We start from the raw sequence: 15,598 nt of genomic DNA, 5'->3' as shown, positions 1-15,598 counted from the left end.
CCCCAAAAAGTTTTCCAGTTGTCAATGAAGGCCACGTCGTTTGCTGGACACCACCTAGACAGCCAGCAACGGAATGAAGACATGCGGCTAAACATGTCATCACTGGTCAAATCGGGCAGGGGTCCAGAGAACACTACGGTCACTAATGGAATGGAACACTAATGGTCACCAGCATGTTTCCGTCACACTCTTCTCCTGCCTCCTCTCCTCCTTCTTCCGGCCCCACACTGGTCTCACTCTGAAGGTGCTGCTGGGTCAGCTGGTTGGGCTGAGGAACTGTGCGTGGGTTTGTTCTGGGCGTTTTGTCTGGAACATGCATCAGTAGGACTGACTGATGTCGCTGTTTCTGGGGATGGTGGAGGACTTGTCAAAGTCAGACTGCTGCTGCTCAGGCTCCTGATCTCCAGCCATTGAGAAACAGTCATAATTTGATACTGAAGGGTAAAAAAAGAAAGGTTTAGCAGTGCACTTTAAAACTGGTGATGGACTGATTCTAGAAAGTACATGTTACCTTGTGAAGGTATACTGTCTTCAGAGTGGCGGGGTGTGTTGGTCTGCATGCTGTAGCAACTGGAGCATTGGAAGGAGTCTCTACTGGACCTCTGGGTGTCCAGCACCAGACCAGATAAGGCCAGAGCCAATTCCTTGAGGGCGTCAATATCACAAACCTGTGGCAATCACCAAATGAAAATAAAACATTTAGTAATGAAGTCTGAAAGTCTGATTGTCTGGATACAGCCAGGTACAATTCATTAAAGTCATTAAAAATCATTAGGTACAACTTATTAGAGCCATTAAATGGGAACATTAGTGGTGGGAGCCTCATTCATGTGGTCTAAATGCTACGACTGCAAAAACATCAGCCCTGTGGGAAGTTGAAAGAGAGGTCATCTGAAACTTAAACATCACAGATGCCATTACATGTAGACTGACTTGTGTTCATGTGCATCATCAAGTACTGGCAGAAATAACAGGTGGATGGATCACTGCACAATTCTGAAATTCTGATCTTCTTTTTTTTTTTTGAGAATTTGCCTCCAGAAACCTATATTCATGACTCTCTTAAGGTAGGGATCATCCGGCCATCCTCCTCTCCCCTGGGGGCAGGTTTTTTCTTTGTGCAAAAGAAAGACAAGACACTCCGTCCCTGCATTGATTACAAGGAACTCAATAACATTACCATAAAAAACAAATACCCACTGCCTCTCCTCTCCTCTGCATTTGAGTCTCTCCATGGCTCGTCCATTTTCACTAAGCTAGACCTGCGAAACACCTACCACCTGGTAAGGATCCGAGAGGGGGACGAGTGGAAGACGGCCTTCAACACCCCCCTCGGCCATTTTGAATATCTTGTTATGCCTTTTGGCCTTACTAACTCACCAGCCGTTTTCCAGGCTCTAGTGAATGATGTGTTAAGGGACTTTCTTAACAGATTTGTGTTTGTATATCTGGACAACATTCTTATTTTTTCCCAGGATCCCCACCAGCATCGTCAACATGTCCGCCTGGTTCTCCAGAGGCTGTTGGAGAACCGCCTCTATGTCAAGGCCGAGAAGTGCGAGTTCCACTCCAACACCGTCACCTTCCTGGGCTTCGTCATAAAGAGTGGCCAGGTACAAGCCGACCCCAGCAAGGTACAAGCAGTGTTGGAGTGGCCCACCCCCTCTAATCGGAAACAGTTACAGAGGTTTTTAGGGTTTGCAAACTTCTACCGCCGTTTCATCCGGAACTATAGCACGATTGCAGCACCCTTAAACAGCCTAACCTCTACCTCCTTTCCTTTTCAGTGGACGTCTGAGGCGGAGCAGGCGTTCACTGAGCTGAAGAGGCGGTTCACCTCCGCTCCAATCCTGACTCAACCCGATCCGGCCCGCCAGTTCGTGGTTGAGGTGGACGCCTCTGATGTGGGAGTCGGAGCCATCCTCTCCCAACGCTCTCCCACAGACCAGAGACTTCACCCCTGTGCCTATTTCTCCCGGCGCCTATCTCCAGCAGAGCGCAACTATGATGTTGGCAACAGAGAACTCCTGGCAGTGAAGTTGGCATTAGAGGAGTGGAGGCACTGGTTAGAAGGGGCGGAGCAGCCTTTTTTAGTGTGGACTGACCATAAGAACCTGGCATACCTGCAGTCTGCTAAGAGGTTGAATTCTCGTCAGGCTCGGTGGGCGCTTTTCTTTGGTCGTTTTAAGTTTACCATCACTTATCGGCCAGGCTCAAAAAATGCCAAACTGGATGCCCTATCCCGTCAGTTTGACGCTGAAGCCAAACCCTCCACTCCCGATACTATCCTGCCTACTTCCTGTGTGATAGGAGCCTTGACTTGGCCTTTCATGACTGAGTTGCACACTGCTCTGCTGGAGGAGCCTGATCCAGGTACCGGTCCCCCAGACAAACACTATGTTCCCCAGGCAGTCCGATCCTCTGTCTTCCAGTGGGCCCATGACTCAAGACTCTTTTGCCACCCAGGAATCAAGAGAACCCTCTCCCTCCTCCACAGCCACTTCTGGTGGCCCTCTCTGGAAGTTGACACACAAGAGTACATCGCGGCCTGCGCAGCATGCTCCAGGAACAAGTCATCCCACCGGTCCCCTGCTGGAGAGCTACTTCCCCTCTCTGTACCACAACGCCCCTGGTCCCATATAGCCATAGACTTTGTTACTGGTTTACCCCCCTCCAACGGTCACACCACCATACTCACTGTTGTAGATCGGTTCTCTAAATCAGCTCACTTCATCCCCCTACCCAAACTTCCCTCGGCCCGTGAAACAGCTGACACCCTGGTGTCCCATGTACTCAGGCTCCATGGCATACCTACAGACATTGTTTCTGACAGAGGGCCGCAGTTCACTTCCCAAGTATGGAAAGCCTTCTGCAGCTCCTTGGGGGCCACGGTCAGTCTCACCTCCGGATTTCACCCCCAGTCTAATGGCCAAACCGAACGAGTCAATCAAGACCTGGAAACCTCACTCCGTTGCCTCTGCTCTCAAAACCCCTCCTCCTGGTCGAATCATCTCCCCTGGGTCGAATACGCCCACAACACCCTAGTATCCTCTGCAACAGGTATGTCCCCTTTTCAGTGTTCCCTGGGTTATCAGCCCCCCCTCTTCCCGGAGGACGAAAAGGACCTGGTAGTGCCCTCAGTCCAGGCACACATGGACCGCTGCAGGCGAGTTTGGAGGGCTGCCCGTAGGGCTCTTCTCAAGGCCTCCTCCGTCTACAAACGCCAAGCAGACCGCCACAGGACCCCGGCCCCTGAGTACACCCCCGGTCAGAAGGTTTGGCTATCCACTAAAGACATTCCACTGAAAGTTGCTTGTAAAAAACTGGCACCCAAATACATTGGTCCTTTTGTAATAGACAAAGTTGTTAACCCCGTTGCTGTCCGGTTAAAGCTCCCAAAATCTCTGCGCATTCACCCCACCTTTCATGTCTCTCTGCTTAAGCCGGTCACCTCCAGCCCCCTTAGCCCTCCGACCGTTCCCCCGCCACCTGCCTGAATGGTGGATGATTGGCCAGCCTTCTCCGTCCGCCAGCTGCTGGATGTCCGCCGCCGGGGCCGGGGTCTACAGTACCTGGTGGACTGGGAGGGTTATGGTCCTGAGGAGCGATCATGGGTCTCTAAGTCCCTCATCCTGGATCCTCAGCTCATCAGGGACTTCCACTCTGCACACCCCGACAAACCTGGCGGTCCGCCTGGAGGCGGTCATTGAGGGGGGGGGGTACTGTCATGAGACACCTCTGCTGCCTCTGGGGTTTTCTGTTTTGGTTTTTTCCTTCTCTCTCTCTTCTTATGTGTCTATGTGTGGGTGCGTGTCTTTGGTGTGGGTGTGTTTTTCAGGTAGTGGATTCTGGGACAGCTCCTCCCTTCGCCATCCTCCTGATTAGGCTGATTTCACACACCTGTGCGCAATCAGTCTTCCCTCAATCTATAAGAGGCTCAGCATTCCTGTCTACCTTCGCCAGATTGTACCGTCATCTTCTCTGTCACCTCCGGCCACTGTCCTCCTGCCATTGTCCTCCTGCCATCTCTCCGCCGCGACAGCCGATCCAGCCACTCTGCCCCGGAATCCCTCCTCTACCTGTTTTCTTCCTTTTTTTTGTAAATAAACTGTTCATTCATCTGTCTGCTTTTGGGTTCTGGCCTGTATCAAGCACAAAAGTTTACAGGAGAGAAATGTGTAAGTGAATGTTTGAAATCTTATGGACCTACTTTCCATCTAACAACACAAACCAGCAGTAAGTATAAATCAGATCAATCAAAGTGACTCAACATTTTCACTAACAGCATTTTTTTTAACGTAAATGACTTATTAAAACTACTAATGTCAAGGTAAACTGAATGAGAAATGGATAAGGAAATAATGCAGAAAAAAAAGGAGTTTTTAAGAGCTGCAGTAGCAAACCCTGACAAACTGTAGGAGATGGAAATTACAACTGACCATCAGAGGTGTAGCCATAGTCATGCCCTTCTCTTCCACTGAGGATGAAACTGGTGCTTGCAGCACAGCCGGAGCTGGTGTTGAGGTCAAGGTCAAGGCAGGGCCTGAGGATGGACTGCTGTCATTGATCATACTACCATTACTGTCTGTTATAGCTGGGGTCTCCCTGTCCTTTCTCCTGAGTGTGTTGACCATGGGCTGGCCATATGGTCCTGGCTTAGCCCAGTCCTGTGAAGAAAGACATGTCAGTGTTTATTGCTGCTACTTCACATTTTTGCTCATGTGCTTTTGATGAGCTTTTAAAAAATTTATTAATTCTTTTCACCTCTCAATTTTAAAATGTGGTTTTACCACAGTATAAAAGACCCAAACTGATAAATTAAATGTATTTATACATTAAACAACAGTAACAAAAAAAAGAAGAAAGAAAGAAAAGAAAATCAAAAAAGAAGAACCAGACTTGCATGTTGGACTGTGGATAAGGAGAATGGGACTAAGTTGAACATCAAGACTGAGGTGATGAACAAAACTTCCAGCTGGGGACATGAGACAGAGGCACCTTGCTGTAGCCCAGCATGCAGTTGTGAGGGTAGTCTGGCAGCAAGGCTGAGACGGGATGTGACCATGAACAGGTGGGGCAGGAGGAGGAGGAGGTGGAGGTGGAGGATGAGGAGGAGAATGAGGAGGAAGGAGGGAGGAACAGGAAGGCAGTGCCTGATCCCAAACTCCCCCCGCTGCTATGCAGGTAGGGGGAGCTGGCAGGACTGTAGTGGTCAAAACCACTGGACAACTGGATGTGTGTACATCGATGGGAGGAGGGATGATGAACAGAAGAAAACATAAAATGAGATAAATTACTGAAATAAAAAAAATATATACAACAGGCTGCATAACTGAGGAGACATCACTCACAGGAACTCAAAAAGAAGACAGAACCCGTACTGATCACATCAACACAGAACAACGGGAATGGTCACAGATGCTGAACTGAATGCAAACGGAAGAAACTGATGGCAGGGAATTTGGAGGTTTAACATTTCTGTGACAAACTAAAGTCAGTGCAATATACTGCCAAGTCTGAAGTTTAGTGTGAGGAAACATGGGTGCGTTTAACGCTGCTACAACACAGACATTTATGTGAAAAAGAAGGGTTAAGGTTGACGGTGGATGAGAGTGTTTTCACCTTGTCAGTAACATATCATTTTACTGTGATACGTTTAATGAAAATACAATATGCAATAGGCTCAAGCCTCTGCAAGTTTAACCAAACCACAGTGTGTCACAGCGGTCAGCTCTTTAACAGCAGGATGGGGCTGACCTGTTTTACCCTGGGCTAGAACAGAGGCAGACTAATTTCCTGTACATTTATGCTGAAATAATAGCAGTGAAATGACTTCACCATCATCACATACACTTATCGCTGCCAGCTTACTGCTGCTCATAGTGGCTAGGGACATGTGTGAGAAAAGACTTGTGTGGATTGCTGATTTGGGGTTTTTGCTGTCTCTGACTACAATAACTTGTAAATCACAGAGGAGTCTTGTCTCAACCAGATGTACATACTTGGTCCCAGAACTGTGGTTTGGGCAGTTAAGGGTTTTTTCTTACCTTTGTTTCAGCTGGCATTGGCAAGGATGATTTGGACGACACATATTGGTCTTGCGATGAAGAAATGAAGCTAGAGAGCCTGAAAGGGTTTGACAAGCCTCACTCATTAGTCTGGCTCCCATCTGAAAGATGTGTTTTATGATTTGAATAGTTAAGATTTTCACTTAAGTAAATGTCTGTTAAGTCACTATCTATTGCCGAATGAGGTAACACAATATTTATATATTTACAGTATTACGAACCGGGTGCCTGTAGTGTCTGTGGAGTAATTCAATGGATTAGTTTTTTTTTTTTTTTTTTCCTGATTTACACTACTTGGCACAGCAAGCAGACCAGAGGTTTCTAATTTTAGCTGTGTTGGCATCCAGAAAACAGATGATCACAAGATTCTCACAGAGGTCAACGACAACTACATCTTTCTTAAGTCTGGCTAGTGGTGGCAGGAAAATAGCATCTGTGGGAAAAGCACTGACTGAAGCAGAAGAAGCCAAGTCTTCCCTAACTTCACTTGAAAATGTGTATACAGCTAATCTTTTAGAGGGAGGGGCATAAAAGACTGGTTTCATGCTTTCTGATTAGGCCGAAAACTGGTGGACAATAAAAAAAAGGGTTTTTACTTGTTTGCATTCCAAGAATACAAATTCAGATTCAATGGAACAAATTTTCTGACAGACATATGTGATGGGTGCTTTTCACTGGTTTAGCAGGGCATGCTCTAAGTTGATAACAGTGTCATCCCTATACTTAGATAGTTTTTATGCCTGCACCATAAAGATAATGAGCAAATGTATATTGTGTAGCGTGAAGCTCCTCTCTGTTTAAACCTCTGTGGTCAAAACTTTACTATTCTGTGGGTAAAAGGCTGTTATAACAAGATTTGTCCCCATAATCAGCAGGTTAACTGGACTTAGCCATGTTATTTTTGTTGACTCACCTCGGCTACAACAAAAATGAACCTTTTTTTTTCTTTCTTTTACCTTCCTTTGCTTTCCTCTGAAATTTTAGCGTGTCTCAGGACTTCTTCTTAATTTCCTGCTGAGCTCTTTTATACTCTGGTTCAGATGGACAAGGTAAAAATGTCAACTGTGTGAAAACTATGTGTTAAAGAACAGTTTTAATACAGTTAATGATGATGTGTTTTACGAGAGTATAATAACAAACAAAAATGGTATGACAATCTGAACACCAACCTATATTTAAAATCATAGCTACTTTCTAACTGGCTAAGTCTCATACAATGTGAACAGAGCTGATGAAAGAACACTGGCACTTTATATTGCTTGAAAATGACTAAGATGTATCTTGTTGTTAACTAGTACCTGTGTATTTTTCATGTTCTTGTATGTGATTATATTAGTTTAACCTGCCTTTAGCATGGTCTGTGTCCAGAGTATTTAATCCTCTTTTCCACTCTTCTATCTGTTCTTGTAGAGGGTTGATCAGTTCCTCCAGGAAAGCCCTGCAAAAACAGCAAGTTACTCACTTCTGATCTGAAGTCAGACTCATTAATTAAACCTTTTAAAATCTAAACTTCCATTTTCACTCCCACACACACAACATATTAACTCAAAGTACACTGGCTGCGAGTTACTGGTATTAGGAAACACTGCAAGAGGAAATAAACTTGTTTATCTGTGAAAGTTTTAAAAGCTCTGCAATCCTGACAGTTTTATAGAAGAACTCAAAAATCACTCAGTTGCATCACTTGACTTTGGCAGGGTCTGGGTGTGTTTGGTGGGGATGTTTGTTGGACATAGGAACTCCCTGTTAATTTTTCATTTTTTTGAGCTCAGCCAAACCACTGTGAGCCCAGCCGAGCATCCACCAAGACACTGCATCATATCAGATCCTGTATGGTGGGAAATTTCAACAGTACTGTGGCTGAGGAGTGAAAAAGTAAAGGGAGCAGTGCAGCATGTTAATACGCTAAGCGTAATGTTCCTTACATGGAGAACTGTTTGAGTTTAGCCTCTATGCTGCGATGTCTCATACACATCCTGGTCAATACTGATCCAATGTCTCTGGTCCCATCTGAAAGAAATAAAAATGACAAAAACAAGCTTTTAATGTGTTCATTTCTAAAATAAGCCACTCATCTATTTAATCAATATCTCAGATGGAAAAAGACATATAAAAAGTATTAGGCCGTACACATGAAAATATTCTTTGAATGTTGTATGAACATGCAAGCAGCTTTAACAATAAGGAGAAGGCAAGAGGCAAGAAAAAACAGAGAGGAAGTATTATCATACTGTGATTTTCACAGACTGTAACCAACATTTTTCAACTTTACCCAAAGTCCATAAAGGTGAAAATAAACAGAGAAATCCAGTTGTATCATATTTGCTTTAGCCACTAAGTCTGTTTTTGGGATTAACTGTCTAAATGAAGTGCCATCAACAAGTCTGACATCTGCGACAGAAAGTTTGATCATTTTTCAAAGGCAGCGACAACTATCGTAAGCATACACTGGACACCCGTGAAAAAAGCAAACATCATCTGAACTGTCTGTCAGCTAAGCATGCGGCGGACAACCCCGCAGCAGGCCCGATTAACATCTGGGCAAGACGCGGAGATGGAGAACGATAACAGCGGATGGAGAAACTGATCAATGCCGCATTATCACATAATGAAGAGTTAGCGGACCTTTGTGGCATTTGAAATAACCGTCGCGCTTCTCAAGAAGAACGGGGTGGATGTGGGCTCCCAGTACATCTCCAATGTGGCGTGTCGAAGGTGTAAATTCTATGATACTGTGTGTGTGTGTGTGTGATAGACATACACACACACAGACAGACAGACACAGACACACACCATTTTTGTTCTCACTGTTCTGTTTGTATTAAATGTGAACAATTTCAAGAAATAAACATGGTTTTGATGACATAGCAAGCTGAAAAAAGTATGTGCTATACAGGTACCTATTGTAACATGGGGTGGACCAACCTCTGCATTTTGGCTGCTGCATACTTGTGCAGGCTCTTGACTTCTGTTAGTCTCGACTGTAACAAGCATACACAGATAATAAATGATGGATTCGTTTTATGTACTTACTGGTTCTTGCTACCTCTGATTAATGGTTTCACTTAAGAATAAGTGGTTTTCATAATCTAAAAGCTGCTGAGATATTCTAACATGTGACCAACATCCATCATGTCGCAAATAGTGTGAAGTGAAGATTTTCCTTCAAGCCAAACGTTGTATATGTTGTATCAGAACAAAAGTTGTATTATTATATTATAAATATCAGAGGGTTTTTTTTGTGTGTGTGGACTTTCTCCACTGGCTTGCATAACACTGTTTTACTGAGAAAACATAATTCATCTTAGAACTCAGTACTGTCTGAATGTGGCTTCCGGTACTTGTAGGGGGCCAAAGTCGCCTCCACCTTCTGAGGAGACTGAGGTTCTTTGGAGTGTGGAGGCCGGAGAATAAGGGTACACCCTTATGCCAAAAAGGTGATTTATGACCCTAATTTATGACACCCCCCCCCCCCAGGGGTGTACCTGGATTACAAACTGGACTGGTCCAAAAACGTGGACAGTGTGTACAAAAAGGGCCAGAGCCGTCTCTATTTTCTGAGACGGCTAAGGTCCTTCAACATCTGCTGGACGATGCTGCGGATGTTCTATGAGTCTGTGGTGGCCAGTGCCATCCTGTACGCTGTTGTCTGGTCTGAGGGTGAAGGACACTAACAGACTCAATAAGATCATCAAGAAGGCCAGCCATGTTGTGGGGGAGGAACTGGACTCACAGTGTTGGAGAGAAGAGTGTTGTCCAAAGTTAGAACAATATTGGACTCTCCTTCACACCCTCTCCACCATGTGCTGATTAGTCACAGAAGCTCGTTCAGCAACAGACTCATTGTTCCATGCTGCACAACAGAGCGACACAGGAAATCATTCCTGCCTGTCGCAATCAAGATATCAAGATATACAATTCAGAACTCTAAAAAAAAACAACAAAAAACTCATGTATACTGTGTATACATAATTTTGAAACAGTTAAAACACATACCCCATGTATATTATGCAAATAAGATGTCTTTTTTTTTCTATTTTTCTACTTTATTATATTTTCTGTTTGATTATATATATATATATATATATATATATATATATATATATATATATATATATATATATATATCTTCATCTTCTTTGTTCAATTTCTTCTTCATTTTTCACTTGGGAGTGTATAAGTAACAAAAGAATTTCCCTACGGGGATTAATAAAGCTTTTTCTGATTCTGATTCTGATTCCCTGGGAAAACCCCTCCCCGCATCATCACACCTCTCCAGCAATTTTCTTCAGAGCGCTTATATAGGTTCTGACAGACTTTAAGAGTTGCATACGAGGCAGTATAGCAGTCATCATGTCGGGAAAAATGAGGTGTGACAACGAGCGCAGAGCTCTTTTCTCTGTGCTAGAGGGAGATCAATATGGTGAGGGTCTGCGACGAAAGACCAGACAGGTGACCCGCAAGACAAACGGTGTGATCCATGATGAAACGGTGATAGAAGACGTCATAAGGCAGTCTCAGCAAAAGACGCCCATTGTATCCGGTGCGATGATTAGTGAGACACCTGTAAACGTCTATGAAGACATGCCTTCAACACCGAATGCTCCAAAGAAAACGACGATGAATCTGCGACGACTGCAGATGCCGGCCGCTGCTTCTCTGAAAAAAGAGTGGTCTTTAGAGCCCTATGGACTGTGTGGATGGTGGGGTTATGTGTTTAAGTACGAAACAGGGGAGCTGTGGATGTATCAGCGGGATCAGGATGAAGCTTTGGGTGCTCTGTCCAACATAGCTACACTGACTTCAGTCGATTGGAGTATGATGAAACTCTTGCTAGCCCGTCGACGCATCGAGAAGCCTGCTGTCCGTGATTCCCCTGCATCGGCTGGCCGAGACAGCTTGCAACCTCTCCCCACTGATGCGGAGCTTGCACAGAAAAATATCATTTTCAGTGCCGTTTGGCTGTCCAAAACTACACCCTGCGGTCGATGGCTCCTCCGGGTCAGCCTGCGGACTTCTGAGGATCCTGCTAGTGAGGAGCTCCTTGTCTTGGAGTATTTCAATTCAGACTGCGGTGTATTCCGCACATTATTAGCCCTGCAATTTCATGTCTGGCATGAAATGATGAATCAAGCAGAAGGAAATATCACTAGTCTTTTCTGTAGCTGTCGCAACTGGAGGGATGCTTTAGTGGTGAAAAAAACCTTGTCCTTCTAGACTTTGCCAAGCCCCGCCTCTCTGCAACATCCTCCTACATCACACCTCGAAAACGCTATAAAAGAGACTTGGAAAAGACAAAAGATACATTTGCTGACAAGATGGAACACGACGAGGCCTGCTGTTTAAAAGGAGGGTTTATGAACTCAACCAATCATGCACAGATCCAGAGGGATCTGCTTCAATTCCGACGGACCGGCAGCATCGAGGTCGCCAAGCTTTGTGCCTTTCTACAGTCCTCACCACCTCCATCCCCTGCCTCAGACACGGAGGAGGCCTCGGTTCCGGCTTCACAACCGTCCTCACCACAACTGCCTCCGCCACCATCCTCATCCCCTGCCACCGCCTCAGACACGGAGAACGCCGAGGACTCCCCGACCCCTTCTTCAACTGACGAAGTCAATGGTTGGGTCTCATCAACGTTCATCGAGACTGTAAAATCCGGCTTGTATCATCTGCTCAACCTGATTCTTCACAAGTTTCTCCATGACAACTGCTACGGGTGTCTGGTCAACCATCCTAGCCAGACCCAACGCCCGTGTCTAGAAGTACTCGAAGAAGGTTTTTACCAGACCAACTACTACGGACCAATGAGGAGACTTTGCACTCCCAGATTGATTCCTTCCATCCAGCGTCTACTGACCCTGCGCGACATCCGAGTCGGGGACGAGAGAGTCAGATGCGTGGTAGAAACCCTTTTATACGAACTGAAAGAGGTCAGGAAAATCAACGACTGCATCAGTCAGATGTACGATGACTTGGTCAGAGAGGACGCGGTGAAAATTGGACAACTGCAAGCAGTCACTGAATACTGGAATGAAAATTAATTTTTCCCCTTTTGTGAAAATTGTTATTTCTCTAAAACGTATTTCATTATTAAATCATGTGTGCTGTGAAATAAAACAACAAAAAGCGTTCTTGTCTCATTGCTGCTTCATTTCAACATTAGAAGGGGAAGAAGGGAGGTATGGGGGAGACTGTGGTTATGAAAAGAGTTTATTACAACCCGGCTAATCCAGGCAGCTTTGGTGGAGTAGAACGACTTCGCAAAGCAATGCAAGATGAAACAGGAGAGAAAGTCAGTGCAGAAAACGTCAGAGATTTTTTTATCAGAGCAAGATGCTTGCACTCTACACAAACCCGTCAGAATACATTTTCCCAGAAACAGAGTGTTTGTCCCCCAATTTCAAGCTGACCTGTGTGACATGCAGGCTCTTTCCGAACATAACAACGGGTACAAGTATTTATTAACCGTCATCGATGTATTTTCCAAAAAGGCCTGCGTCTGTGCGTTAAAGAAAAAGACGGCTGATGCAGTAGTGTCTGCCTTTGAATCTATTTTCCGAGATAGTCAGATGCCAGAAAAGCTCCAGACAGATGCGGGTAAAGAATTTTTCAACCAAAAGTGTGAGGCCCTGATGAAGAAGCATAGCATAGTACATTTTGCTACAGCCAGCTACCTGAAGGCCTCTGTGATTGAAAGATTTAACCGTACGCTAAAAACTAGAATGTGGAGATATTTTACAGCCAACAACACTCGTCGATACCTCGATGTCTTACAACATTTGGTCGACAGCTACAACAACAGCTACCATAGCAGTATTGAAATGAAAAAGTGTTTCAAAATCTGTACGGCACATTTACCCAGGACCGTCCGCTGTCAACGGAGTCTAACCGACCTCCTCTCATTTACAGACGGAGCCGAGCGGCCACCCCAGCATCCGACCGAGGCTGACTCCTCACATATGATAACTACATTACGCAACCAATATTGCCGTTATCCCTTGAAACTTTCATGTTCGAATGTTATTTGCAAAATATATAATAAAAGTGCCTTTCGCCATAACTATACTTTGTCCAGTTATCTATAAACAATATCCAAACCCACCGTGTACAATATTTACAATAATATTTACAAAATCCATGACCCGACAGTCAACGGTAACGAAGTCCTTCGTTACACTTCCGAATGCACTCTAGCGGAACTGGATTTATTTTCAGCCCCCATGACCCAGCTGTCTGTTGTAGATAAGATGTACACGGAAATTTCGCCTCTCTCCGCCATCACTGACGGGGGCCCCACTGAGTTTTTTATTTCAGGAGATGGTGGAAAGTATTTGGATCTCAACGATACTTTGTTACACGTGCATGTGAAAATTACCAATGGCGAGGGTACCGACCTAGCAAATGATGCGCCGGTGGGCCTTGTGAATTATCCTCTGAATACAATGTTCAGTCAATGCGACGTGACTCTGGGGGATCGACTGATTTCTCAGTCTAGCGCCACACAACCTTACAGAGCCGTCATTGAAACTCTGCTCAACTTGTCAGGAGACACCCTCAAGAGCCAATTTAGTGCGGGTCTTTTTTACAAAGATACGGCTGGAGCCATGGACTCTATAGTGATCAATAACGGGCCTAACAGAGGGCTGAATGAGAGAGTCGCCTACACGGCCAATTCTAGAGAAGTACACCTGATGGGTCCTCTCCACGGCGACCTCTTTTTCTGCGAGAGGCTCCTTTTGAACAACGTGGATATGAGAATTAAACTGAACCGCTCCAGCAACTCTTTCTGCCTGATGGGACCCCGCAACTCTCACTTATAGTTTGAAAATATTAGGGGCCTCTCTGTTTGTCAAAAAAGTCACCGTTTCCCGGCCGTACGCTTAGGTCACGCAGCGGCTTTACTGAAGGGTAACGCGCTCTACCCCTTGTCACGCATCAATGTGAAAACCTACTCCATTCCTGAGAATTCCAGGGTATGTAATCAGGAGAATCTGTTTCTCGGGGCTATGCCCAAATATGTGGTTTTGGGCATGGTACACCACGAAGCCTTCACAGGTTCGAGAGAGATGTCACCCTTCAATTTTATCCACAACGACGGGGAATATCTGGCCCTCTGTCAGGGCGGCAAACAGGTCCCTGCCAAAGCTTTCCAACCAAGATTTAACGAAGGGATGTCGGTCAGAGAATTTTACATGTTCATGGCCACAGGGAGACGTCTCAAAGATTTACCTCTGAGCATCGATCGTCGAGAATTTAACAACGGTTACTCTTTTTTTGTATTCAATCTCAACCCGGGAGAAGACAACAACGCTTTGTCCCCCATTTCCAATGGGAATCTAAGACTGGAGATGAGATTCAGAGTTCCCCTGCCCCACACTACCACTCTGATTGTGTACGCCTGTTACGATTCCATTTTGGAAATCAACTCAAAACGACAGGTGTTGGTGGACTATTATTATTAACTAAAAAATGGATAACCATCAGCTGGAAAATCTTTTGCATCATCTGCTGGGGGATGTATTTTGCGGTGTGTGGGCCTTGGATCAGCTCACCTTGCTGACTTTATCATTCAGAACCCCCGTGTACTTTATCGTCAACACACACCCATCTCACATGCCTGGAGAGCACTGGCTGACTTTGACTCTGGAAGAAAATGGCGTAGCCAGCTTTTTTGACTCTTACACTTGGCCTCCTGACTTTTCTCATTACCCTTCGACCATCTTGCAGTTTTTGGAAGACCGTTCTACAGAGATATTGTACCACAATCAACAGCTTCAACACCCACTGCCTGCGGCCATCACTGTGTTTATTATCTCTGCCAACGCGCCTGCGGATTATCGTATCAGTGCACGCTATCTTTGTACCATCAGGATGCATCCAAAAATGACATGACTGTAACTGACTTTGTGAAAAAATACCAGCGCTGTATCCGAAAGTCTACACCGTGTGACTCTTTTACCCACCTGACTTGTTCTTTACAAATGTTTAAAGATTGCTACAGATGATCCTGTTTATTATTATCATTTATCCTTGTAAAATGCATACTAAAAAATGTACCGTAGACACGTTGATGAATAAAGATTTTATTGAGAAAAGGATTATGAATCATTTGTTACATTTATGGGGAAAAGTCGATCCATCCAGAAGGTTTTTTTCAGTCTTTTTGTTTTTTTATCTTCTTCCGGCGGTGTAATCCATCGAGGAGATAGGTTAACTTTTCTTCTTCTTTTTTTTTCTCTTCTTGCTCTTCAGCTCCCTCCCAAAGATCGGGCAAGTCGTCGTTTTGAGACGACAAAACTGTTCACGTGCTTGAGGGTTATTCACGACAGATAATGGGACGTTAAGATCATTCAGAACACTCAAGAAACTCATCCAACCAGCCGGTGGCAGGGTTTGCGCCCTTTTTTATAAGAAAGGTTTTTAAATAAATCAATCATGTGAGACCCTTTCACGGTCTTCCCCTTATAAACAAATTCCCCTTTTGAAGTCCAGCCCCCCTCACCCTCGGATAATTTCTTCATCACATA

At 44.9% G+C, this 15,598-nt stretch overlaps 1 protein-coding gene and 1 pseudogene across 1 annotated transcript; one reads left to right on the top strand and one right to left on the bottom strand.

The window, feature by feature from the left end:
- Positions 1-255: 255 nt before the first annotated feature.
- On the bottom strand, positions 256-6,065 carry LOC121184967 (annotated as a pseudogene).
- Positions 6,066-13,291: 7,226 nt separating this feature from the next.
- Positions 13,292-14,533, top strand: LOC121184966 (uncharacterized protein F54H12.2-like). The gene is made up of 2 exons (XM_041042898.1): positions 13,292-13,874; positions 13,956-14,533. The coding sequence occupies exons 1-2, from the start codon at positions 13,292-13,294 to the stop codon at positions 14,531-14,533; spliced, it is 1,161 nt and encodes a 386-aa protein (XP_040898832.1).
- The last annotated feature ends 1,065 nt before the right edge of the window (positions 14,534-15,598 follow it).

The sequence above is a fragment of the Toxotes jaculatrix genome, chromosome 7 (assembly GCF_017976425.1).
Source record: "Toxotes jaculatrix isolate fToxJac2 chromosome 7, fToxJac2.pri, whole genome shotgun sequence".
NCBI lineage: Eukaryota > Metazoa > Chordata > Actinopteri > Toxotidae > Toxotes > Toxotes jaculatrix.
Note: the sequence above shows the minus strand (reverse complement) of the source record. Positions and strands in the feature narration are given on the sequence as shown.